The sequence below is a fragment of the Lithobates pipiens genome, unplaced genomic scaffold, assembly GCF_037356315.1.
Source record: "Lithobates pipiens isolate NorthernLeopardFrog02 unplaced genomic scaffold, aLitPip1_a1.2 Scaffold_3, whole genome shotgun sequence".
Taxonomy (NCBI): Eukaryota; Metazoa; Chordata; class Amphibia; order Anura; family Ranidae; genus Lithobates; species Lithobates pipiens.
The window spans coordinates 140,064,691-140,089,768 of record NW_027507790.1 but is presented as its reverse complement, the minus strand read 5'-3'; the positions used below and the strand labels follow the sequence as shown (position 1 = coordinate 140,089,768).

Sequence of the window (25,078 nt, the reverse complement as noted above, 5' to 3'; positions counted from 1 at the left end):
ATTTTCTGGAATTTACACAGCATTTAATTTATGACTGCCGATCTCATTTCTTGAGGTGCTAAAATGGCAGGGCAGTACAAATTCCCCCCAAATGACCCCATTTTGGAAAGTAGACACCCCAAGGAAATTGCTGATGGGTATGTTGAGCCCATTGAATATTTTTTTTTTTGTACTAAGGGATTGAATAATGACAAAAAAAAAAAAACATTTTTTTACAAAAAGTTGTCACTAAATGATATATTGCTCACACATGCCATGGTTATATGTGGAATTGCACCCCAAAATATATTCCGCTACTTCTCCCGAGTATGGGGATACCACATGTGTGGGACTTTTTGGGAGTCTAGTCGCGCACGGCACCCCGAAAACCAATCACCACCTTCAGGATTTCTAAGGGTGCAAATTTTTGATTTAACTCCTCACTACCTATCACAGTTTCGAAGGCCATAAAATGCCAAAATAGCACAAAAACCCCCAAAATGACCCCATTTTGGAAAGTAGACACCCCAAGCTATTTACTGAGAGGCATGTTGAGTCCACGGAATATTTTATATTTTGCCACAAGTTGCGGGAATATTACAAACTTTTTTTTTTGCACAAAGTTGTCACTAAATGATATATTGCTCACACATGCTATGGGCATATGTGAAATGACACCCCAAAATACATTCTGCTGCTTCTCCTGAGTACGGGGATACCACATGTGTGGGACTTTTTGGGAGTCTAGTCGCGCACGGCACCCCCGAAAACCAATCACCACCTTCAGGATTTCTAAGGGTGCAAATTTTTGATTTAACTCCTCACTACCTATCACAGTTTCGAAGGCCATAAAATGCCAAAATAGCACAAAACCCCCCCAAATGACCCCATTTTGGAAAGTAGACACCCCAAGCTATTTACTGAGAGGCATGTTGAGTCCATGGAATATTTTATATTTTGCCAAAAGTTGCGGGAATATTACAAACTTTTTTTTTTTTTGCACAAAGTTGTCACTAAATGATATATTGCTCACACATGCTATGGGCAGAAGTCAAATTACACCCCAAAATAAATTCTGCTGCTTCTCCCGAGTACGGGGATACCACATGTGGGGGACTTTTTGGGAGCCTAGCCACGTACGGGACCCCGAAAACCAAGCACTGCCTTCCGGATTTAAATATAAAATGCTACCAAAAAACCTGTTAGCGATGGCAGGGATCAGGCCTGACTCTGCGATCGCTGCAGTTATGTGTTTAGTGTTTTGTAAGTGACAGTGATCGATCGATACTGCACTTGGGTGGGCTGGGCAGAGGGGCAAAACGCAGGTGCCAGCAGGTATCTGGGCTGATCCCGCTAAAAATGCGTTTTTTTGGAACCCTAAACTGCTGGGGACGCTAGTATAGATCTGATCAGATCAGATATTGATCTGTTCAGATTCTATACCACTACGGGAGGTTTATGCTTTGCGTGTGGGTGTTAGCGGTACTGGCACTAACCTAGCGCTGCCTGGGGCGACGCAGACCCTGACCCTAAAACCTAATTGATATCACCCGCCGGGTGATCAGGGGGTTAAACCTTTATTGGGTAATAAATGGTGGGTGCCCTGATGCTATAAAAAACAAACTAACCAGAGTCACCCGTAACACTTATACAGTGATCAGTGATGAAAGGGTTAACTAGGGGCAATCAGGGGGTTCAAATTTTTATTAGGTAGTATATGGGGGTCCCTGGCGCTATATAAAAACCTGACGGGGAACCTAAATAACTAACTGGCTAACCAGCGTCACCAGTGACACTTATACTGTGATCGCTGGTGAAAGGGGGTGAAAGGGTTAACTAGCAGCAATCAGGGGGTTAAAACCATTATTGGGTAGTATATCGGGGTACCTAGCGCTATAAAAACCTGGCGGTGAACCTAAAAAAATAACTAGCTACCTAGCGACTGTAGCGACACTAATGCAGCGATCAGAAAAACGATCGCTTAGTGACACTGGCAAAAGGGGGTGAAAGGGTTAACTAGCGGCAATCAGGGGGTTAAAACCATTATTGGGTAGTATATCGGGGTACCTAGCGCTATAAAAACCTGGCGGTGAACCTAAAAAAATAACTAGCTACCTAGCGACTGTAGCGACACTAATGCAGCGATCAGAAAAACGATCGCTTAGTGACACTGGCAAAAGGGGGTGAAAGGGTTAACTAGCGGCAATCAGGGGGTTAAAACCATTATTGGGTAGTATATCGGGGTACCTAGCGATATAAAAACCTGGCGGTGAACCTAAAAAAATAACTAGCTACCTAGCGACACATGCAGCGATCAGAAAAATTATCGCTTAGTGACACTGGCAAAAGGGGGTGAAAGGGTTAACTCTAGGGGCAATCAGGGGTTAAATCTTTATTGGGGGGTGATAGGGGGCTACCCTGGACCTAACACTAACTGTCCTGACAGTTTTTACTGTCACAACTGACACTGAATGCATTGATCAGTAAAGAAATGATCAATGCAATCAGTGACACTGTGACTGGGGGGGGGGGAGGGGGGCGATCGGGGGGGGGGGGGGAGTTTGTGTGCCTGTGTGTACCTACATGTCAGTGTAGTGTTGGTGCACACTTACTATTAGTCTTCTCCTCGTAGTCCGGTCAAAAAGACCGCCCCGAGGAGAATGACATCACTTCCTCCTTCCTGTGTAAACAATACACAGTGGGAGGAAGCTTCTCATTGGCCAGGAGCGATCCAGAGGGGGTGGCCAAAAACCAACGGCCATCCCCTCATCACGGAGCGCTCCTGGAGCGAACCGGACCGTCGTATCCAACGGGAGGGGGTCCGATCGGACCCCCCACCCGCTGGAAGGCAGGCACGTACATCTACGTGATTGTGCCTGCCTGTGCCATTGTGTTCACGTACATTGGCAATACGGCGGTCCTGAAGTGGTTAAATAAAATGTTACCCCATATTTCATATTCCTGATATGTGTCTGTTGTGCCATGTGTTAAAAAGTATCCTATTATCATTGTATTTCTTCCTTTGAAATACCTGGTGTTCCTGGCAGTGACCCTGATTTCCTATTTCAAATTGACCATGCTAGGCATAGAAACACCTCCATTCCCGCATGGTCTATTTTCTAGCTGTGCTGGGAGCCTGCCTGTCTTCCAATGACCAAGACATGTGCTAACATGCCCCCTTGCACAGTTATCAGTCATTCACTGGGAAGACCAGTGTATTGCTGTTTCTCCACGCCCATTTTACTAAGCTTAGCTGAGAACAGAGATGATGTGCTTACTAAAAATATATTTACATATATTTTATATTTTTACAAGAAGAAAAATCTGAATCAAATCAATATTTGGTGTGACTTCCCTTTGGCTTCAAACCAGCATCAATTCTTACATGTGCACACTTTATACACTTTCACAGAGTCAGAAATTTTGTAGGATTAGAGTAAGGTCTATGATTAACCACTTATATCAAGCAAAAGCTAATGATTATCAATTTCATATGTAGGTTAACACAGTCATTAACTGAAACAGAAACAGCTGTGTAGGAAGCTTAAAACTGGGTGAAGAACAACCAAACTCTGCTACTAAGGAGATCTTGTGGAAGGCAATTTTATGTCACAAGTCATACACCATGGCAAGACTGAGCACAGCAACAAGACACAAGGTAGTTATACTGCATCAGCAAGGTCTCTCCCAGGCAAATATTTCAAATCAGACTGGGGTTTCAAGATGTGTTGTTCTAGCTCTTTTTAGGAAGCACAAAGAAGCGGCCAATGTTGAGGACTGTAGATGCAGTGGTCGGCCAAGGAAACTTATTGCAGGAAAAGACACATCATTCTTTTTTCCCTTTGAGATTGGAAGATGTCCAGCAGTTCCATCAGCACAGAACTGGTGGAAGCCAGTGGGATCCAGGTACACCCATCTACTGTCTAGAGGTCTGGCCAGAAGTGGTCTTAATGGAAGAATTGCAGCCCAAAAGCCATACCTCTGATGTAGAAACAAGGCTAAGCATCTGAACTATGCATGAAAACATAGGAACTGGTGTGCAGAAAAATGGCAGCAGGCTCTCTGGACAGAAGAGTCAAAATTTGAAATATTTGGCTGTAGCAGGAACAGTTTGTTAGCTGAAGGTCTGGAGAGCAATACAATATTTGAGTGCCTGCAGGCATAAGTGAAGCATAGTGGAGGTTCCTTGAAAGTCTGGGGCTGCATTTATGTTGAGTTGCAGCTGTGGGGCAGTATACTTGGTAGGAGGAAATTGACTAGCCCCATGTTATGGTGTATTCTCCTTTATATGCATACCAGTGTTCACATTTTACTGAGGTGCAAAAGCCTGGTGTGCTGGGGAATGGGAGACGGATTGTCTTGAGATATGGTAGGTGCAGTGTACTCACTTTGGTTGAGGGATACAGCTGCTAGAGCTGGGAGTTGGGAGCTGAAGTTTTGAAACAAAGTGCAAGGAATATGATGCTTACGATGCAACTCACTGCCTGCTGCTGTTATGTCCTTTACTTTTGCTAGTAGCTTGCTCTAAAACCTTTAATCTTACCATGGCTGTGGTATGGTCACATTGTTTCTCCAAAGCGTCCATCGCTAATTTCATGCGCACAGCTTTTGCTTTCACCTGTGCTTTCTTTTGGGCAAAGACTGACAGAATTTTAGAAGATTCAGTGTTGGCACGGGCATTAAAAAGTTATTGGCTGAGAGTGGAAGATCTTGTTTGTAGAGATTTAACTGGTCTCTACAAACCACCAGGGATGCCAGACAGTGCCCACAATGGATGCCAATCAGTGCCCACAATGGATGCCAGTGGGCATCACTGATTGGCATGCATTATTGTTTGGCACTGATTGGCATCCATCAGCACAAAACAATACAATACAATGTCGCCTATCAGTGCCCATCCGTGCCACCTATCAGTGCCCATCCGTGCCCATCTGTGCCACCTATCAGTGCCCATCCATGCCAACTATCAGTGCCCATCCATGCCCATGTGTGCCACCTATCCATGCCCATTCATGCCGCCTATCCATGCCAATCCGTGCCAGCTATCAGTGCCAATTTGTGCCATCTATTAGTGTCCATCCGTGTCACCCATCAGTGCCACCTATCAGTGCCCATCAGTGCCGCCTATCAGTGCCACATATCAGTGCCCATCAATGCTACCTCATCAGTGCCACTTCATTGGTGCCACCTCATCAGTGCCGCCTTATCAGTGCCCATCAGTGCAGCCCCATCAGTGCCCATCAGTGAAGGAGAAAACTTACTTATTTACAAAGTTTTGAAACTGAAACAAAAAAAAACATTTTTTTTTTCAAAATTTTCGGTCTTTTTTTATTTAACAAAAAATAAAAACCATAGAGGTGATCAAATACCACCAAAAGAAAGCTCTATTTGTGGGAAAAAATGATAAAAATTTCATTTGGGTACAGTGTAGCATGACTGTGCAATTGTCATTCAAAGTACGACAGCGCTGAAAGATCAAAATTGGTCTTGGCAGGAAGGTGTTTAAGTGCCTGGTATTGAGGTGGTTAAAAAGGTATTATAAGCAGAAATCAGAATGGCATGTGGCAATGCAGGCCGTTTCTACTGTATACTTAATAATACATAAATTGACTTGTATAACAGTCTCACTGTAGTATTGGCATTGTAGGCTGTAAGATGTGCTGTTATTAGCTTTCTGGCATGTACAGGTTAATATTACAATGGCTGCACTGTTCTAAGCTGTTGTATATACTGTACAGGGTCCAAATCACATCTCACCCTATATATCTGAGTTACAGAAGATTTTTTGGCTGGTGCTAAATTATTTTTTGACTGTTTTGCTTCGACAATCAAAGCATTCAAAGTGTGATTTCTCTAACTGATCCATTTGTAGTGAGATCAAACTACGGTCTCAGTAGCTTGGCAGACAGTGACTCAATCCAAATTACATTTTACAGATTGTACAAAGCCTTAATCCAAACTTGTCCAGATCATGACAGAGGAACATCAGATCAAAGCAAACCTTGCTTTTTTTTTTTGCTTTTTTGGTTCAATAGAACTTGCGGAAAAGCATGCAGTGTGTTTTTGTTGTAATTTTGCCGCAATTTGCGTTTTTTAATCTGCCCAAAACAAATAGGCCAAAATAAAAGCATAAAAAAAATACAAAACAGAAATCGCAGCAAAATCGCTGTAAAATTGCATGTGAATAAAAATTTAAAACTATAGGACATCGCCAACTATGGACTGAGGTACGGAGAAAACTATTAAAGGCAAACAAACAGGCAATGCATGTGTACAATAGGGATGAGCCTATCACCCCCCGGTTCGGTTCGCACCAGAACCTTCAAACGGACCTAAAATTCATACGAACTTTAGAACCCTATTAGTCTATGGGACTCAAACGTTCAAAATCAAAAGTGCTAATTTTAAAGGCTAGTATGCAAGATATGCAACAGACAACACAAGCAATAAGGGGTATCTTCAGGTGTATACTGTGCTGGAGGCACACAACACCCACTTTAACTCCTGTAGATGCCTGTATTAGAGAACACCAGCAATAAAGGGTAGATAGAGGTGTATACTGTGCTGTGCTGGAGGCACACAACACCCACTAACTCCTGCAGATGCCTGTATTAGAGAACACCAGCAATAAAGGGTAGATACAGGTGTATACTGTCCTGGAGGCACACAACACCCAGGAACTCCGGCAGATGCCTTAATTAGAGAAAAACAGCAATAAAGGGTAGATACAGGTGTATACTGTGCTGGATGCACACAACACCACTTTAACTTTAAGATGCCTGAGAAAAGAACACACTGTCCCTGCCTATCTATCTCTTTCCCTGCACGCGCTGGCAGCCTTATATAGTGTGGGGCGTGTACTAAACCCCCTGAGCTATAATTGGCCACAGGCATCCTGCCTGTGGCCAATTATGGCTCTCCTCGCTGCTGGCGCTGTGATTGGCCAAGCATGCGGGGTCACAGTGTATGCTTGGCCAATCATGAGCCAGCAATGCACTGCGATGGTGTAGTGCATTGTGGGCCATTCGTGCCATGCGAATTTGGTGCGAACGGTCCACAAAGTTCTGAATTAGACGAACGGCCCATGTTCAACTCGAACATGCGTTCGAGTCGAACACTGAGCTCATCCCTAGTGTACAATGATAGCATTGTATCAAATAAATTCTTAAAACTGTGTAAAAATGAAAGTGACACTATCATGACATGGTTATTTAGCTGCTTTTTACATAATGCAATGTTTTTTCTACATTATAATAGCAAGGTCTCAGTGGAGCAGTTGCTTTTAGAGTATAGGCACCTGCTGTTTTTAAAGATAATAATTTGATGAAAAGGTGGCTTTTGTTAAACCTGAAATCTGGGTAGATATATAGATGTAATGCAATGATGTATTCATTTATAAAAGAAAAGAATGGAATGCATGTATAGTCTAGTATAAGGCCCTGACTCTGACCCGGTACCAGTCAGTAATAATTAGGGATGAGCTTCGAGTTCGAGTCGAACTCATGTTCTACTCGAACATTGCCTGTTCGCCTGTTCAGCGAACAGTGAACAATTTGGGCTGTTCGCAGCAAATTCGAAAAGCCGGAACACCCTATACAAGTCTATGGGAGAAATGTAAAGTGCTCATTTTAAAGGGTAATATGCAGGTTACTGTCCTAAAAAGTGTTTGGGGACCCGGGTCCTGCCCCAGGGGACATGGATCAATGCAAAAAAAAGTTTTAAAAACGGCCGTTTTTTCAGGACCAGTGATTTTAATAATGATTAAAGTGAAACAATAAAAGTGTAATATTCCTTTGAATTTCGTAGCTGGGGGGTATCTATAGTATGCCTGTGAAGGGGCGCATGTTTCTGGTGCTTAGAACTGTCCCTGCACAAAGTGTCATTTGTGCAGGAAAAAAAGTCTTTTAAAATCACTTGCGGCTAAATTGTCGGCTCCCCGTAATACAGAGAACACTCAATGAGTGTTCTCTGTATTAGCCGACAATTCATTCATTCATTGATTAAAAAAAAAAAAAAAAAAAAGCGTGGGGGTTCCCCTAAATTCAATTACCAGGCCCTTCAGGTCTGACATGGATATTAAGGGGAACCCCGTGTCAAATTTTAAAAAAAATTGACGTGGGGGTCCCCCTAAATATCCATACCAGACCCTTCAGGTCTGATATGGATATTAAGGGGAACCCCGCATCAAATTAAAAAAAAAAATTGACGTGGGGGTCCCCCTAAAAATCCATACCAGACCCTTTATCCGAGCACCCAACCTGGCAGGCCGCAGGAAAAGAGGGGGGACGAGAGAGCGGCCCCCTCCCTCCTGAACCGTACCAGGCCACATACCCTCAACATTGGGAGGATGCTTTGGGGGTCTGTGACCCCTCAAAGCACCTTGTCCCCATGTTGATGAGGACAAGGGCCTCATCCTCACAACCCTGGCCGGTGGTTGTGAGGGTCTGTGGGCGGGGGGCTTATCAGAATCTGGAAGCCCCCTTTAACAAGGGGACCCCCAGATCCCGCCCCCCCTGTTTGAAATGGTAAGGGGGTACAAAAGTACCCCTACCATTTCACAAAGAAAGTGTCAAAATGGTTAAATAAGACAAACACACTTTTGAAAAATTCCTTTGTGCAGGGACAGTTCTAAGCACCAGAAACATGCGCCCCTTCACAGGCATACTATAGATACCCCCCAGCTACGAAATTTAAAGGAATATTACACTTTTATTGTTTCACTTTAATCATTATTAAAATCACTGCTCCTGAAAAAACGGCAGTTTTTAAAACTTTTTTTTGCATTGATACATGTCCCCTGGGGCAGGACCCGGGTCCCCAAACACTTTTTAGGACAGTAACTTGCATATTACCCTTTAAAATGAGCACTTTAGATTGTGAACGTTCGAGTCCCATAGACTTTAATAGGGTTCTAAAGTTCACACGAAGTTTAGGTCTGTTCGCAGGTTCTGGTGCGAACCGAACAGGGGGGTGTTCGGCTCATCCCTAGTAATAATCATCTGCACAGAAACACTTTGGGAGACTGGCAGAAGATGTATGTAAGACTCTTTTGCATTCCACAATGCTGTCAGTCAAACATAAGAAAAAGCTTAAAGTGGAAGTAAACCCTCCTATTATTTTCAGCCAAGGAAGCTGCCATCTTGGCCTATGCTTAATCTTTAACTGCCATGATGCTGCACATGTGATCAGTTATGACCCCAGCCATTGGATGGTTTGACAGTTTGGTTGAGAGCACAACTAATGTGACAGTTAGCATTTCAGGCATGCCGGAATTTAACTGTTTTTTTAAACTATTAAATCAATAGGTTTACTTCTGCTTTAAGGGCCAGTTCACACCATGTATTTCTATGGCTCTAGTTCACACCAATGCAATCAGTTCCAATCAGTTTCAGAAACTGACTGAAAATGTATTGGAACTGACTGCTCTGGTGTGAACTAGAGCCACTGGCTGGAATACATGGAAAACACTGCGCATGCATTTTAAGGTCCAGTTTACACCACAAAAATGCACTCCGTATACGTTCCGGATCAGTTTTTGCTTACAGTTCACACCACATGCAGCTCCAGTGTGTTTTTGATACAATTTGCTAGGTCCCAGTACAGTTCTGTGCAGAAAAAATGCAGCACACTCTAATTTTTTCTGCCCTGGAACCTGACCGGAAACTGATTGTTCTGGTGTGAATTGGAGCCATTGGATAACATGGAAAACACTGGATACATTTTTAGTGCAGAAAAAAAACGCACGGAACTGCATCTGGTGTGAACTAACACTGTGAGCAGTATATTACTGCCTCCTTATTGTCCAGTGATAGGCTCTGGTGGGCTCTGGTTTAAACTAATTATATTAATTAATGCTTTTGTCTACAGGAGGTCCAGGATCTACTTGTATAACTTAACAACAATCATTCTTGACCACAATGGAAGTGCCAGACCAAATGATAAGAGTCCATCATAACTTATTGGTTTACATGAAAGACAGGCAATGTGTTTTGGGGGGGGGGGGGTTCAGAAATCAAGTCATCTTGACTTCCCATGTAGAAGCTGCTGGCTAATAAAGCTCCTAAGAGTACAGCTTCCCTACATACTGTAGATTCATAGGGTAAAGGCCTATTTTGAGTCCATTCAAGTTTCCTATTTGAACTGGAGCCCTGATAATGGAGGAGTTTCTTCTGGACCCTAAATGCATTGGCTGTTTTTAGTGTAAACTGATACATTTATTTGGGCTCTTTTATCATTTGGTTTGGTGCTCCATCCATGTACGTGTTTTTTTCTGGTAGCTTACTGGGTACCCACGTGAGTTGTCTATTGTGGGCGGCCAAACCTGGGCAAATGTTTATTTCTTTTCATTACCTTGTATGATCTTATGTCAAAGTCCCAGCACCTCTTAGATGCTTTTTTCATTGGAGTCCTAATCACAAGACTGACCAAATAAGCTAAAAAAGAGCAAATGTATGTACTTCAACTGTGTATTTAGTTGTTGCTTTGAGTTCTTTTTAAATTATTAAGGGTCCATTAGACTAGTGTGTTGTCGTAATGCACATTAAAATATGCATTACTACAAAACATAGTGACACAAAAATAAGTTTAACACAAGGATGTGAACAATCAGAGTGTTGCGGTGTCCTAAGCTGTAAAAAATTGTGCAAGTTGTTAAAATATGCATGAAATGAGTTGGCAGACCATTTAAAATATTTGGATTTCCTTAAAGCAGACCTTCACCTATTAAAATAACTTTTTTTGTGCTTGTTTCCCCTTTATTTGAAAGGGCTTTTATCTTTTTTTGTACTGCAGTCCGACACTTCCTGCTTTCTCGTCTAGGTGAGAATAACGTAGGGATCCCTCCGGCCCCTCTTAGTATGTCCATGTCACACAACCAAAATGACGGTTTTACTGATGGGCTAATTGGGCACATGCCTACCACACCATTCCATACATGTGTAGACATGACTCTGCTCCCTGCCAGGCAACTGGCAGAGATTTATAGCATGAATATGAACGTGTCACAGGGAGTTCTGCACATGTGCAAGCATAGCACAGATATCTACAAGGTGCCATAAAGCAGAAACCAGCACCCAGGATTCCTACATGCTTGTGCTGTAAGTCTCTGCCAGGTCTTTGGGACATGCAGCATATCTGCGTATGCGCAGGACATTTGAAGATGACAGCATGGAAATGAAGCAGAGGGACCAGAACATCGCAGGAGTGAAGTTCTTTTTTAACGAAATGTACATTATTGTGCAAAACACCACACATTTGCATTAGTGAAGCAGGGCATTCAGGTTGAGTATGTTGGAAGTTGGGTGCTAAGCCTTGCCTTCCATGCTAATTACATCCTTTTGTTATTTGAATCCCCTCCCCTTCACATATATATTTATTACCAGGGAAGCTCTAGAGTTAGGTTGTAAAAAACTATAATGTTGCTTTTTTTGTATTTCCTACTAGTTAACACGTGCACTTTATGGCACTCTTACGCTACAGTATCTCACATTTTTGTAAATATTTTATTATATCTTTTCATGTGACAACACTGAAGAAATTACACTTTGCTACAATGTAAAGTAGTGAGTGCACATCTTGTATAACGTGTAAATTTGCTGTCCCCTCAAAATAACACAACACACAGCCATTACATAATTACATAGTTACATCGTTAGTCAGGTTGAAAAAAGACACAAGTCCATCCAGTTCCAACCACAAAAAATAATATCATAAAATCCCATATACCCAATTCTATACCCACGGTTGATCCAGAGGAAGGCAAAAAACCCCAGCAGAGCATGATCCAATTTGCTAAAGCAGGGGAAAAATTCCTTCCTGATCCCCCGAGAGGCAATCGGATTTTCCCCAGATCAACTTTACCTATAAATGTTAGTAGCCTTTCTTAAAGCAATCCACTGAGCTGGCCAGAACCACCTCTGCAGGGAGTCTACTATTCCACATTTTCACAGCTCTTACTCTGAAGAAACCTTTCCATATTTAAAGATGAAATCTCTTTTCCTCTAGACGTAAAGAGTGCCCCCCTGGCCTCTTTGTTGACTGTAAAGTGAATAACTCAACACCGAGTTCACTATATGGACCCTTTTTATATTTGTACATGTTGATCATATCCCCCTTAATTTCCTCTTATCAAGAGTGAATAAATTCAGTTCCTCTAATATTTCCTCATAGCAGAGCTCCTCCGTGCCTCTTATCAGTTTGGTTGCCCTTCTCTGCACTTTCTCCAGTTCCCCAATATCCTTTTTGAGAACTGGTGCCCAAAACTGAACTGCATATTCCAGATGAGGTCTTACTAATGAGGTCTAAACCACTGGCAACAAAAGTGAGGACACCCTTAAGTAAAATTGGGCCCAATTAGCTATTTTCCCTCCCCGGTAACATGTGACTTGTTAGTGTTACAAGGTCTTAGGTGTGAATGGGATGCAGGTATGTTAAATTTGGTGTTATCGCTCTCACTATCTCATACTGGTCACTGGAAGTTCAACATGGCACCTCCTAGCAAAGAACTCCCTGATAATCTGAAAAAAAAAAATTGTCGCTCTACATAAAAATGGCATAATCTATAAGAAAATTGCCAAGACCCTGAAACTGAGATGCAGCACAGTGGCCAAGACCATACAGCAGTTTAACAGGACAAGTTCCATTCAGAACAGGCCTCGCCATTGTCGATCAAAGAAGTTGAATGCACATTCTCAGCCTCATATCCAGAGGTTGGCTTTGGGAAATATATGTACCAGTGCTGCCAGCATTGCTGCAGAGGTTGAAGAGGTGGGGTGGTCAGCCTGTCAGTGCTCAGACCATATGCCGCACACTGCATCAAATTGGTCTGCATGGCTGTTATCCCAGAAGGAAGCCTCTTCTAAAGATGATGCACAAAAAAGCCTGCAAACAGTTTGCTGAAGACAAGCTGACTAAGGACATGAATTTCTGGAACCATGTCCTGTGGTCTGATGAGACCAAGATAAACTTATTTGGTTCAGATGGTGTCAAGCTTGTGTGGTGGCAACCAGGTGAGGAGTACAGACAAGTGTGTCTTACCTACAGTCAAGCATGGTGGTAGGACTGTCATGGTCTGGGGCTGCAAGAGTGCTGCCGGCACTTGGGAGCTACAGTTCATTGAGGTAACCATGAATGCCAACATGTACTGTGATATACTGAAGCCGAGCATGATCCCCTCCCTTCGGAGACTGGGCCGCATGACAGTATTCCAGCATGATAACGACCCCAAACACACCAACAAGACAACCACTGCCTTGATAAAGAAGCTGAGCGTAAAGATGATGGACTGGCCAAGCATGTCTCCAGACCTAAACCCTATTGAGCATCTGTGGGGCATCCTCGAAGGTTGTAGAGCGCAAAGGTCTCTAACGTCCACCAGCTCCATGATGTTGTCATGGAGGAGTGAAAGAGGACTCCAGTGGCAACCTGTGAAGCTCTGGTGAGCTTGATCCCCAAGAGTGTTAAGGCAGTGCTGAAAAATAATAGTGGCCACACAAACTATTGACACTTTGGGCCCAATCTGGAAGTTTTCACTTAGGGGTGTACTAACTTTTGTTGCCAGTGGTTTAGACATTAATGGCTGTGTGTTGAGTTATTTTGAGGGGACAGCAAATTTACACTGTTATACAAGCTGCACACTCACTACTTTACTGTGGCAAAGTGTCATTTCTTCAGTGTTGTCACATGAAAAGTTATAATAAAATATTTACAAAAATGTGAGGTGTGTACTCACTTTTATGAGATACTGTATATATTAGATGTTGACTAACCAGACTCCTCAGTGATGTTGCTGGTTATTGAGCTGCCTCCAGCTGAATTGTAGTTCTTGGTCTCTTTAAACTGCTTCCTTTTCTTAGCCCAGCGGTCTGAAGCTTCTTCTTGAGGACTTTCACAGCTTCGCGATTCCTTTAGCACTGAATCCTTAGGTAGCTTCAGGTGTTTGCTGAATGTGTCTGATTTTGAATCTGATTAGAAAAAAACAAAATACTATTAACTTGATTTCTCACTTCCTCTGGCTTCTCACATGCAGAGTGAAATAGTTTAAATGTGAAGATGTACATATCTGAGAAATAACTCAAAGTAGGTTAATTACATCTTATCCCGGCAACGTCTAGTAATATCAGACTAAGCTGAGTCTTAAAGGAAAAGTGGATGTCTGAGAATTCTGGAATATTGGGGCTATAACTTTTTGGTAAACAATTTTATCTGTTCTGAAGATATATAGACAAGATAAAGCTGTCAATTATATCAAGCTTGAATAAACATTTCTTAGCCCAGTCCTCCATATGGCCAATGTTTGATGAGTGATGTATTTTTATATCATGTTATACATGTGAAAATGATATGTGATTAAAGATGGGAAAGCCTTGAAAAAATTTGAAAAATTGGGAAAAAAATTGGTTCTTTTAATTTTTTTTTTTTTTTAAAGCCATTTTATTTATTTTTGCTTTTTTCTGGAAGTAAAAAAAAAAAAGTGTGGGATATGTTAATTTACAATGATAAATAATATATCTATGACATGGTATTCAAACTTGCAAGTTCTCTCAGCTGAGGACAAGCAAACTCTAGAGTACAATTCAAGAAACCCTTCACTTCTCAATGCAGTTCTCAAACATGCAAATATGTATTTCTGCCACTAGGGGGCACGGCAGGGGAAAGGCTCCAGTTTAGTTTGCTTGTGGGCTCCATCTTGTACCTCTTACAGTTGGGAGATTGTTGGGATACAGTAGATAGATAGTTTCTGACCTCTCAGTAAATGTGTCTGTCAAATTAGTTCATCTTTTTAAACCTTTAAATGATTCCCCACCATCACAGCATAATTTTTACCTATAGTCTGCTTAGTAAATAGTTTTTTCATTTTCCTCGTCTGAGTAAAATGGTGAGACCAACATCTAGAAGTTGGAAACATTTCCACAGAGAAATATCTACTGAGAGCAAAGCTGCAATTTGCAGATATAGTGAGAAGCAATTTTCTTTTCCAAATGCTACAAGGATGACAAAACAGGTGCCCTGGAGACATACAAAAAATACTTTATGGAATTAAATGATCCAGAGCACTCTTTCTGCTGCTTCTGGATCATCACTTAGTGTTTCTTCACCAGCAGCATCTCCAAGTAAGGAAGTGTGACAAGCCACTGCCTCCCAAAAATACACAATCCTTTTATTTATAGATAAATTGACACCTGAAAATTGATGAAACACTTGCAAGAGCAATATATGCTTCTTAACCAGCATTGTCAATAACTAAAAATCTACAGTATAAACGAATATAGTGATATAGTAAATAATGGCACTGTGTGTTAACAAAAGATACACAAAAATTGTATATAAGTAAATGAACACTAAACCATACATGAAAAATCACCCAGTGACAAGTGATAATCAGTGAAATAGGATAAACCAATAAACAAGTTCACAGATTGAATCAGTCCTTCAAGTATGATATTTGGACATCAATAAGGGTTCACAGAGGATAATAGGCAGGTTTACCACACTGCATGCAATTGGTGACTCTACTTCCCTCTAGGTGTCCACTCACCAGATGAAGTTGCCTTGCACTCTCATGTTCAGCAAATAACTATCAACCCACACAAGGTTAAAAAATTCATCAATCTCCAATCTATAATGTTGATCCCATGGAAACTTCACATATAAAAAATGTGATGCTCCGACTGTGACGATTTCTGTGTGGGTGAGATACCGCTATAAACATGTTGGGTCCGCTGTGACCATGATATCCGGTCTTATACTGCTGCAGTGGATTCATTACATGTGGAATTTATCTGACTTAATTTGAGTCTTGAAGTTTTTTAACTTTAATAAATTTTGATCAAACGTTACTGCACTATTGGAGCACTTTATTTTTTATATGTGGATTTTCCATGGGATCAACATTATGGATTGGAGATTGATGAATTTTTTTAACCTTGTGTGGGTTGATAGTTATTTGCTGAACATGAGAGTGCAAGGCAACTTCATCTGGTGAGTGGACACCTAGAGGGGAGCAGAGTCACCAATTGTACGTGGAGTGGTGGATGGACTTAATTTAAACATGCCTATTATCCTCTGTGAACCCTTATTGATGTCCAAATATCATACTTGAAGGACTGATTCAATCTGTGGGCTTTGTTTATTGTTAATCATATTTCACAGATTATCACTTGTCTCTGGGTGATTTGTCATTTATGGTTTAGTGTTCATTTACTTATATACATTTTTTGTGTATTCTTTGTTAACGCGCCACTACTTACTATATCACTATATTTGTTTATATGGTAGATTAATGATCATTTGCATCCTTTTTTTTCACATTTTTTTTCCAGAAAAAAACAGGGGGAACATGTTTTTTTCTCATGACTTCAACATTTGTGGAAATTTTACATCTCTATATGTGATATAATAAACAGTATATCATAATACACCTTGTCTATGCAGCTTATATATCTAATAAGCAGTCAGGAAGAAGTGGAGTGTAAGGTTGATGTCAGATAGGAAATATCACAGGGAGAGTGTTTTTATTCAGAAAAACGCTACGTTTTTATCCCATTCTATGAGTCAAGAGTGAATCTATAAATGGCTAAGCAGAGAGTAATGCACTCCAGGAATGCCATTTTTTTGTGTTTTTAATAGTGCTTATGGAACAGTGAGAATGCAATTCAATTACATTCTTATTCAAGGTTACAACTTTATTCAAGGTTACAACCTTATTCAAGGTTATTCTGAAGGGATGCCCATAAACATGAGAATGGTAATCAGAATTCCTGACCACCAAATAATCATTCTGTAAATGATCAATACACTTTTGTAGAGTGTATAGTTATGTAGTTGGAAAGACGGTCTAGACCTTCTACACCTTTGGAGTGTGTTGTTTTTTTTTCACACATAATGTGAATTGCAATAGGGCAGCTACGTTGCCTCAGGGCATTGGAGTGACATTTAAAATGAATGTCATAGCAACACGTACTTCACTGCAATAGACCCCACCACAAAGGTGTGTATGGGCCCTGAGAAACATTGGCCTTGAAAACAAAAGAGAGGCTTGGGGGGCTAGCACAGTGTATATGCAATGTATATGCAGGAAGCAGGTTTGTGGTACTGTAATGTGTACTATTCCATACCGTATGTTACCATATGTGCAATAACATTGTGCCATTAACAGGCAACCTAATGCACTAAAGCAAAGCAGACCTTTATGTTAAGACCTATGACAGATCCGTTCAACTGTAAGCCTAGTAGCAGCTGCTGTGTTTTCTAGCTACAGTGCGCCTGTGCCTCAGAGAACAGTTTCTGTTAGAGACTTAGACGCTGCTTCCATAATAGCTCATCCACCTTTAACTTGGGTTGTTTGGTAGTATGTAGTCCCTACATGAGTTAATTTCTTGTGTTTGATTTTTTGCAGGAAAAAGGGAACTGATGCAACATTTTGTGTGTGGCATTTTCACTTGGGGGATATTTAACTACTAAAACTGTAGAAGATGGTGACGACTGCACCAATGCTAATCTGGTTAGATTTATATATTGACAAGACACTCCTGCTACTAGGCTTAGCTCATGTAATCAGTAATGCTCCAATGAGAAAACCTATTTTAGCTCCTTTCCAAACACTGGGTCACCAGGATGTGCTGCGGCCATAACAGAGTTCCCCTATACATACAATGTATCCCCCTTTTGCCACTATAATTGGTACAACAAGCCAACAGTTCTCTCATGTCATGTTCTCTCAGTTCTCATCCCGGACATCTCTAGATAATCAATTTTTTGTTGGTTACAAAAGTAAAGAAAGACAATGCTTATGAAAATTACCTCTTTTGATCATTTTCAGAGTAGACATTTCTGTTTTTTCTAAAGGTTCATCAGCTTTTTCTTCAGTTTTGGCATTATTGTCTTCAGAATCTGATTTTGGCAAGCAAGGAATGTGACATGTTATTGACTCAAATGAAGTCCCTGGTATAGCACTGTCAGAACTGTATCTTGGCGATGTGTTGTTGCTTTCCTCAGGATCAGGACACAGGTTCCCATCAATTTCCTTTACACATGTATCCTCTGGTGCATTGCTTTGGTTTTCCATCAATAAGAAAGCGTCAAATGTCTCAGAAGTCTCTGAAGAAATATCTTTACATGTCAATGGTGTCTGGTCCTCGAAGGAACTATAAATTTTATTTTCTCCATCTGGTTCTTCAACATCTGATACAGGTGTCAGTACTGAGTCTCTATGAACCATGGAATACTTAAAGTCTTTTAGAGGTTCTTTTTGAAGCCTAGAGGTTGTTACATCATTGTCACCTTGAATTAGCACCCTTTGGTCTAAGTCTCCAGTCACAACTGTTATAACAGATCCTCTTCTTTTTTTGGTTGTACTTTCCGCATCTGGACTCTGGTTTAATTTTTTTCCTTGCTGATCTAATAGGGGAAGACATTCAGCAGGTATACTACTACTGTTTTTCCCTAGAATGTAGTCCCTTGAGGTACTTCGGGATGGCGGAGTAACTTGAATTAAAACATTTTTTGTTTGCAAATCAGACAGGTCATGAACCTCCATAAGATTGTCACTATCTAACATGTCTTCATCAAATCCACTTTCAGTAAGCTCTATGTGTTCATGTTCATCAGCATTTTTTATTAGATCCTCTAGGTCTCCCTCATCCACCGGTTTGTTGTCAACTTCTACATGCTGAAAAGAATACAAGGAACATCTATCTGAGTTCTCAGTTTTATCTGGAATACCCGTTTGGCTACTGTTAACATCTCCTTGCACAAAATAGGAGATGGTCTTATTTTCAAAGGGGATCTGATCTTCATGACCATTAACACAGTCTTGAAATGGTAAAGGCATTGCAGACTGCACAAGCTCTTCTTTACTAATATGTTGTAGACTTTCATGTGCTACCGATTGTGGCATTCTCAAAGCTGAATGTTTTTCTGTGGCATAAAAGGGGTATCTTAGGCGACTGAAATTTAAAAATGGATCATAGTACATTTCTGGAAGTGTTCTCCGTCTCATTACTTTGGTTTCAAGATGAGAATTGCTCATTCTCCATTGGCAGTAGTTGGATGGATTCAACTTTAGCTCTTTGTTGGAGACAAATGGAACGTGACTGAAATTAGTTTTATTTGGCCAAACTGGTTCCTTAGAGTATTTCTTCCAGTTCCCCATGTATTGAAAAGGATGATTTTCAACTAGCTTAGCTATACTTTCTCCTCCATAAACCTTGTCCTTTAACTGCCTTGGCTCAGTTTCCAACTCAGAACAAGATGACGATACTGGAGAATATGGTTCTTTTATGAAATCTTTGAGAAGTAAGGCCTCATCTTCAGCATTTTTATTTGGGAATACTTCCTCTTCATCAGCAAACTCTGCAGGAGGTGGAACATGAACACACCATTCAGGGCATCTATTTGTGCAAAATCTTTTTCTTTCATTGACACTAAAATCTGAAACAGGGTATGAACTACATGATCCTATGGTTGACCTGTAATCTGTGGTTTGGGTAAAACCACTTCCAAATACATCTTCAGTTTTCTTTTTTACTTTATCAGATTCTATGTGAACCATTAGACTCTGGCGGACAGCTTTATAACTGACTTCAATACCTTCCCCAATTATTTCTAATTTTATTAAAGGCTTATCACATGTCTGTTCTGTTGGTGATGAAATATTGGCATCTTTTTCATAATCAGCTACAAAATCCCATATGTGATCAGCATGGTGTTGGCTCTGTTGGTGTTGCCTATCGTGATAACTTCGGCTTTTCTTAAGACATTTTCCATTGGTTATAATCACGTGAGTCCTGCTATTTGGCGCTAGTATTTTGTTTATTTCCACATTCAAGTGAACACCATTTGAAGTCACTTGTGCTGTAAATTCTCCATCATCGGTGTCTGCTTGTTCCTCAGGATCACAGTGGAATTCATTTTTCTCACTTTGTAATACTGTAGAGTTATCTTCCAATATCACTTTAACAAAGTTCTCTGATTTATCTACAGGTTTTTCTGAAGGACTTGATGCTGTTTTAGAATATTCCGAGTTGTGATGAACATCCTGATTGTTCTCTTCGTAGATCTGTGGATATGTTTTATTAGGCGAGGTACATGAAATCGAATAATCATTTAATTGGTCCAGTTTGCCATCTTTAGGAACCATATCTGTTTTCTGATCAGATGATTTTCTTTGACAATGACAAACAAATGAAAACTGTTCATCTATGAAGCAAAGTTAAATACAGATTAGGTTTATATCTATTCACATGTGTCTATGTACTACAATAGTAAGTAACATTAAATATATTTATAAAATGCAATCATAATGCAATTAAGATTTCCAAATCTTCTTGCATGTGTGTATTGCATCAGTAAAGAGACAAGAGGTACATGTTCTTACAGCTACTATAGACAGACAGATACACAGAAAGACAAGTAGAATGGGCAAAAAGTGATATATATATATATATATATATATATATATATATATATATATATATATATAATAAATAAATATTGCAAACATGTGTATCACAGTTGCGTCAACTAAGCATGTGTATACACTGCCACCTAGTATAACTAATTAAAGTGAAAAAATTAACAGCACCATGATATTACTGAAGTATGTATTTTACAGATATTTGCGGAACGTCACACAAAACATTTTTTTCATAGAGCTGTTCATTTTTTCATTTTACCTGGTTTGAAAACAAACATGGAGGGGCTGTACACTGATTATGTCACTCAATTTGTGATTTATTCCACCTGGCTGGCTAGATGATAATCCCAGCCTGTGGCCAAACCCCTCTAATGCTTTTCACTCCAATGGGATTAAATATGGCTCCTCTTTGCTTGTGTGCTGGATGAGCCCCCGCGGACGAGCGGCAGCACTGGCACCTGGTTTGTTACTCAGACTTTACACCCGTCAATAAAACAGGTGTTATATCAGAAAAAGCAAATGTAGAGTAGGGATTTGTAATTACAAAGGAGTAACTTAGTTTTGGAATTTGATATTCTTTTACTCTATCAGGATATACACTACAGCACATACTTCAATGTAATTATGTATATTGCTGTTACTTACAGTCATCACTGTCTGAACCTTTTCTGTTCTTGTTTTTTCTTCTTTTTCGACTCATCCTGTCTTTGTGAAAACTTCCACCTGCATGACAAGTAATGGCTTTATGATAACATGTAAGAAAAGAAAAAGAAGAGAAGAAACTACAAAGGAGAGAAACATGGAATTTCTGAACATTCTATGGTCTCAAATGGTCTAATGTATACAGGCCGGAGTTCAAGGATTTTCAGAATTTTCATCTTCAGTGCACTCTTCCCCCCTCCAATTACAGTTGTCTGTATACTCACAGATCTCAACATTTTACAAAATAAAATAATTATGCCATGAAAATGAAGGAAGGGCATTCTGTTTTCGCATTTTTTGTTTGCCTGTCCTCTTGAGAGAAACCATGCCTTTCCATGTTTCTTTATTTATGTTCAAATGGGTTGAAAAGCAAGGTTCAATATACTGCATATCTAATTATAATTTAAATCATGATGTAATGTTGTGCTCATTGCCCACTACCCACCACTTTATATTTCCCTTTTATCATGAGAGGCAGCAGATGTAATAAACACAATGGGGTTGATTTACTAAAGACATATAGGCTGTTCAATTGCAAGGAAACATGCGATTTTCAAGTGAATTTGGTGACATTTAATTTGGCAAAGAATACCCAATCACGTAAGGAGGAAAATAAAAAAGCAGCATTTGCACATAAGCATATTGCATATAATTAAATGATGGAAGTCAGCAGAGCTTCACCCTACTTACTAAGTTCTTAGGAAAATTCACTGCCAAAATGCAACTTTCCATACAAAGGTAGGAGTCTATTTGCCTTCAGTTAATTAACCCATATATATATATATATATATATATATATATATATATATATATATATATATATATATATATATAATGTAATATATAGAAAGCAAAGATAAATCACTGAAATATTTGAAAAATAGATTGTAGATATACAGAAATTGAGATATGTGTCATTTATATCATGTTGTAGAACAAACAATGGAGACCTTGTGGGATAGGTGAAAAAATTAAAAATTCCCTTAATGGGTTAATCTTATGACCAATTAGGTCTGAAGCAGCTTCCACACACACCTACCGAGGGCAAGTTTTAGAAATTCAATAAAACAAACATAAAAGCAGCGCTACATAGCAAAACACAGTCCGATTATTCCAGGTGTGCCATCATACAATAGTGCAACACAGTCCAATTAATCCAAGCGTGCTGTCATTCAATAGTGCATACATATAAAAAGTCAAAGATGAACTGCAAATGTATTCTAAATCAGCTCCACAATATATGTATAGAAAAATACATATATGATTCCCACACTGTGTTTGATTCCCACACTGAGATGAAAAGCAGTCACCAACACCTCCATACGTGAAAAAAATGGGGGATAAGCAGGTCCCCCTTTGAATCAGACTCTTACCAGAAGTCTGATTCAAAATATTTCTAAGAAATATTGTTTTTTAAAAAAAAAAAAAAACGCAGAGGTGATCAAATACCACCAAAAGAAAGCGCTATTTGTGGGAAAAGGGCACATAAATTTTGTTTGGGTACAGCGTCGCACAATCGCACAATTGTCATTTAAAGCAATGCAGTGTTGTATCACAAAAAACGGCATGATCATGAAGTGGGTGAAACCTTCCGAGGCTGAAGTGGTAAAAATATTTTAGGGTAACACCTTTAGGATCTTGTTAAATTACAATTACAGAATGCAAATGAAAATATACACTTGGGATAAAAAAACAAGGACAAAATAGAAGGAAAAACACAAGAAGAAATATAAGGAGAACCTATTAATCACAAGAAGTACAAATTACAGAGGATGTGATTTTAGCTTAAATTACCTTTGCTCATAAAGTTCAGAATTTTTAAAAGAACCAGCTTAAAATGTACATGGTCACATATGCCAAAGCAGTCTGATCTGACCCAACCTATGGTCAATATGCTGTTACCAGACATCTGCATAATTTAAGAGCAATAGTCACATATTGTACTGCTTTGACAAAGTATGAATAGTTATCTTGATAATTCAGCTGATTTGATTTTGATACACATGAACAAAATATGTTACAGATATGAAAGTACTAGATTGTAATCTTGAGATAACAGTGAAATAACTTTTAGACCTCTATACAGTTGTTAAGTCATTAGCTAAACTGACTACATGAAACAATGAATTAAAAAATAAACAATTTGAACAATGTGAACCACGTTGATGGAAAACAATGTACAACTATCCACAAGACACGGCATAGGTAATATTAATTAATGACACCAATAATACCTAATAATTACAATTATTTAAGTATACAAACTCACCTAGATGATTAGTTATTCTCTTAAGAAATTTCAGATAAAATTGCAAAAAGACAAAAGAGAAACCCAGTACATGTCCAATGTCCAGCTTTGTATTGCTTCTATGCAGTTCTATTCCTGTCGCCTAAGCTCAGAATCTGATTACCACCTTTAATCCGAGGTAGAACAAAGATGGTCTCCTTTCTTTAATCAGCCTAGTGATATCAGGCTTCCTTAGTGTACCTGGATAAACACATGATAGCAGAAGCACTGGTAGCAATATTGTAATTATTTTGTATGCTGTATTAATGTTACAAAAAAATAATAATAATAATGGTTATAATCACAATATATGTATCTATTGCTCATTAAGATAGACATTATATTTTTGGTTTCAGATCATTATACATTTTCAGGTTTTCTGTAACACATAAGAAGTTATGCAAACTGGTTGTGCAATGCATAAAGGACCACATTATTCATGGCATATCTAAAGCTAAAATGTTCTTGTTTTAATTTTATATAGAATAAAATAGATATCTGACATCTGTGTCTCATTATGGAAATGTTGCTTCACTTTCAGTCCTGTGGATATCTTTGAGGGAATTCCCTTTCTTTAGTTCTTAGACAAAAATATGCATCCCACCTGGAAAAATGTTACCCTTATTTTAATTTCTAGTGACAACGGCGATGAGGACAATTAGAGACTGAATTTCCCTAATTACAGACAGCAATAAAAACTGTTTGAAGTCCAATCCATTCAGTACCATACCATTATTACAACACAGTGAGGGGTGCCCGGCTTACAAAATTATTTATAAATAAAATAAATAAATATAAATATATATATATATATATATATATATATATATATATATATATATATATATATATATATTGTGGCAGCAGGCAGGTAAAATCACCTGGTTGTATCCAGGATGGAAAATATGTATACCCTACATTCAGGCTTTATGCGGACTTGTACAACTAGAGGGGAGTGCTGGGAGTCCTATAGGGGAAGAGTTAATTAGCCCAGCTGAAGTAAGTGGGCTCATTAAGGCCTCTACAAAAAACCCCAGCATGCTTAGGGAGATGCTCCATCCTGGAACCAGTTTTGTGTTTGTGTAGACTGGGGAGTGTGACACCTGTTCTGTGCGGTGAGTTAACGCCTGTGTGGCAAACCTCTACAACAGAGACAGAGACAGAGACAGGGACTGGTGCAGCACAAGGCTGCACTCAGTTGTTAGACAGGGAATCTATGTGTGTAATTAGAGGTCAAGCTGATCAGGATTTATTTTCATGTTTTTTTTTTTTTTGCCTGTTATATTTTTCACTGCATGTAGCATAAATAAACCGCACCTTTTGTTGTTTCCACCTACAACGCTGTCTGCTGTGCCTGATTTTGTGTTGTGAACCCATCCAGGGGGTCACACACACCCGCTGCCGAGCTAACCCCTCACAGTTGGTGGAGAGTGCGGGCAGTTTTTTTTTAAGGCCAGCACGGAGGAGATACTGAGACAGCTGGCTCTAGCAAATGCAAATCAGCAGCAAACAAATGCGGGTTTACAAAAGAGCCTTGCAGCCCAGCAGCAGACAAATGCAACTTTGCAGCAGACCAATGAGGCAAGTGGTTACACTAATACCGCATCCTTTGGTGTGAGCCGTTTACTGACAAAAATGACTGGAGAGGATGATCCGGAGATGTTTTTGACCACATTTGAAAGGACTGCTGAAAGGGA

The 25,078-nt window shown here is 39.8% G+C and overlaps 1 protein-coding gene across 2 annotated transcripts in view; it reads right to left on the bottom strand.

Moving 5' to 3' along the window:
• LOC143940688 (uncharacterized) overlaps nt 1-23,493 on the bottom strand; it is a 68,551-nt gene extending 45,058 nt beyond the window's left edge. For both annotated transcript variants that reach the window (XM_077462321.1, XM_077462322.1), the window contains exons 1-4: nt 23,364-23,493; nt 21,038-21,115; nt 17,779-20,175; nt 13,746-13,940 (exon numbers count right to left, since the gene is read on the bottom strand). In XM_077462321.1, coding sequence (XP_077318447.1) covers nt 13,746-13,940; nt 17,779-20,175; nt 21,038-21,092 — 2,647 coding nt within the window. In that variant the 5' untranslated portion in view covers nt 21,093-21,115; nt 23,364-23,493. The remainder of the gene's footprint in view (nt 1-13,745; nt 13,941-17,778; nt 20,176-21,037; nt 21,116-23,363) is intronic.
• Nucleotides 23,494-25,078: the final 1,585 nt, after the last annotated feature.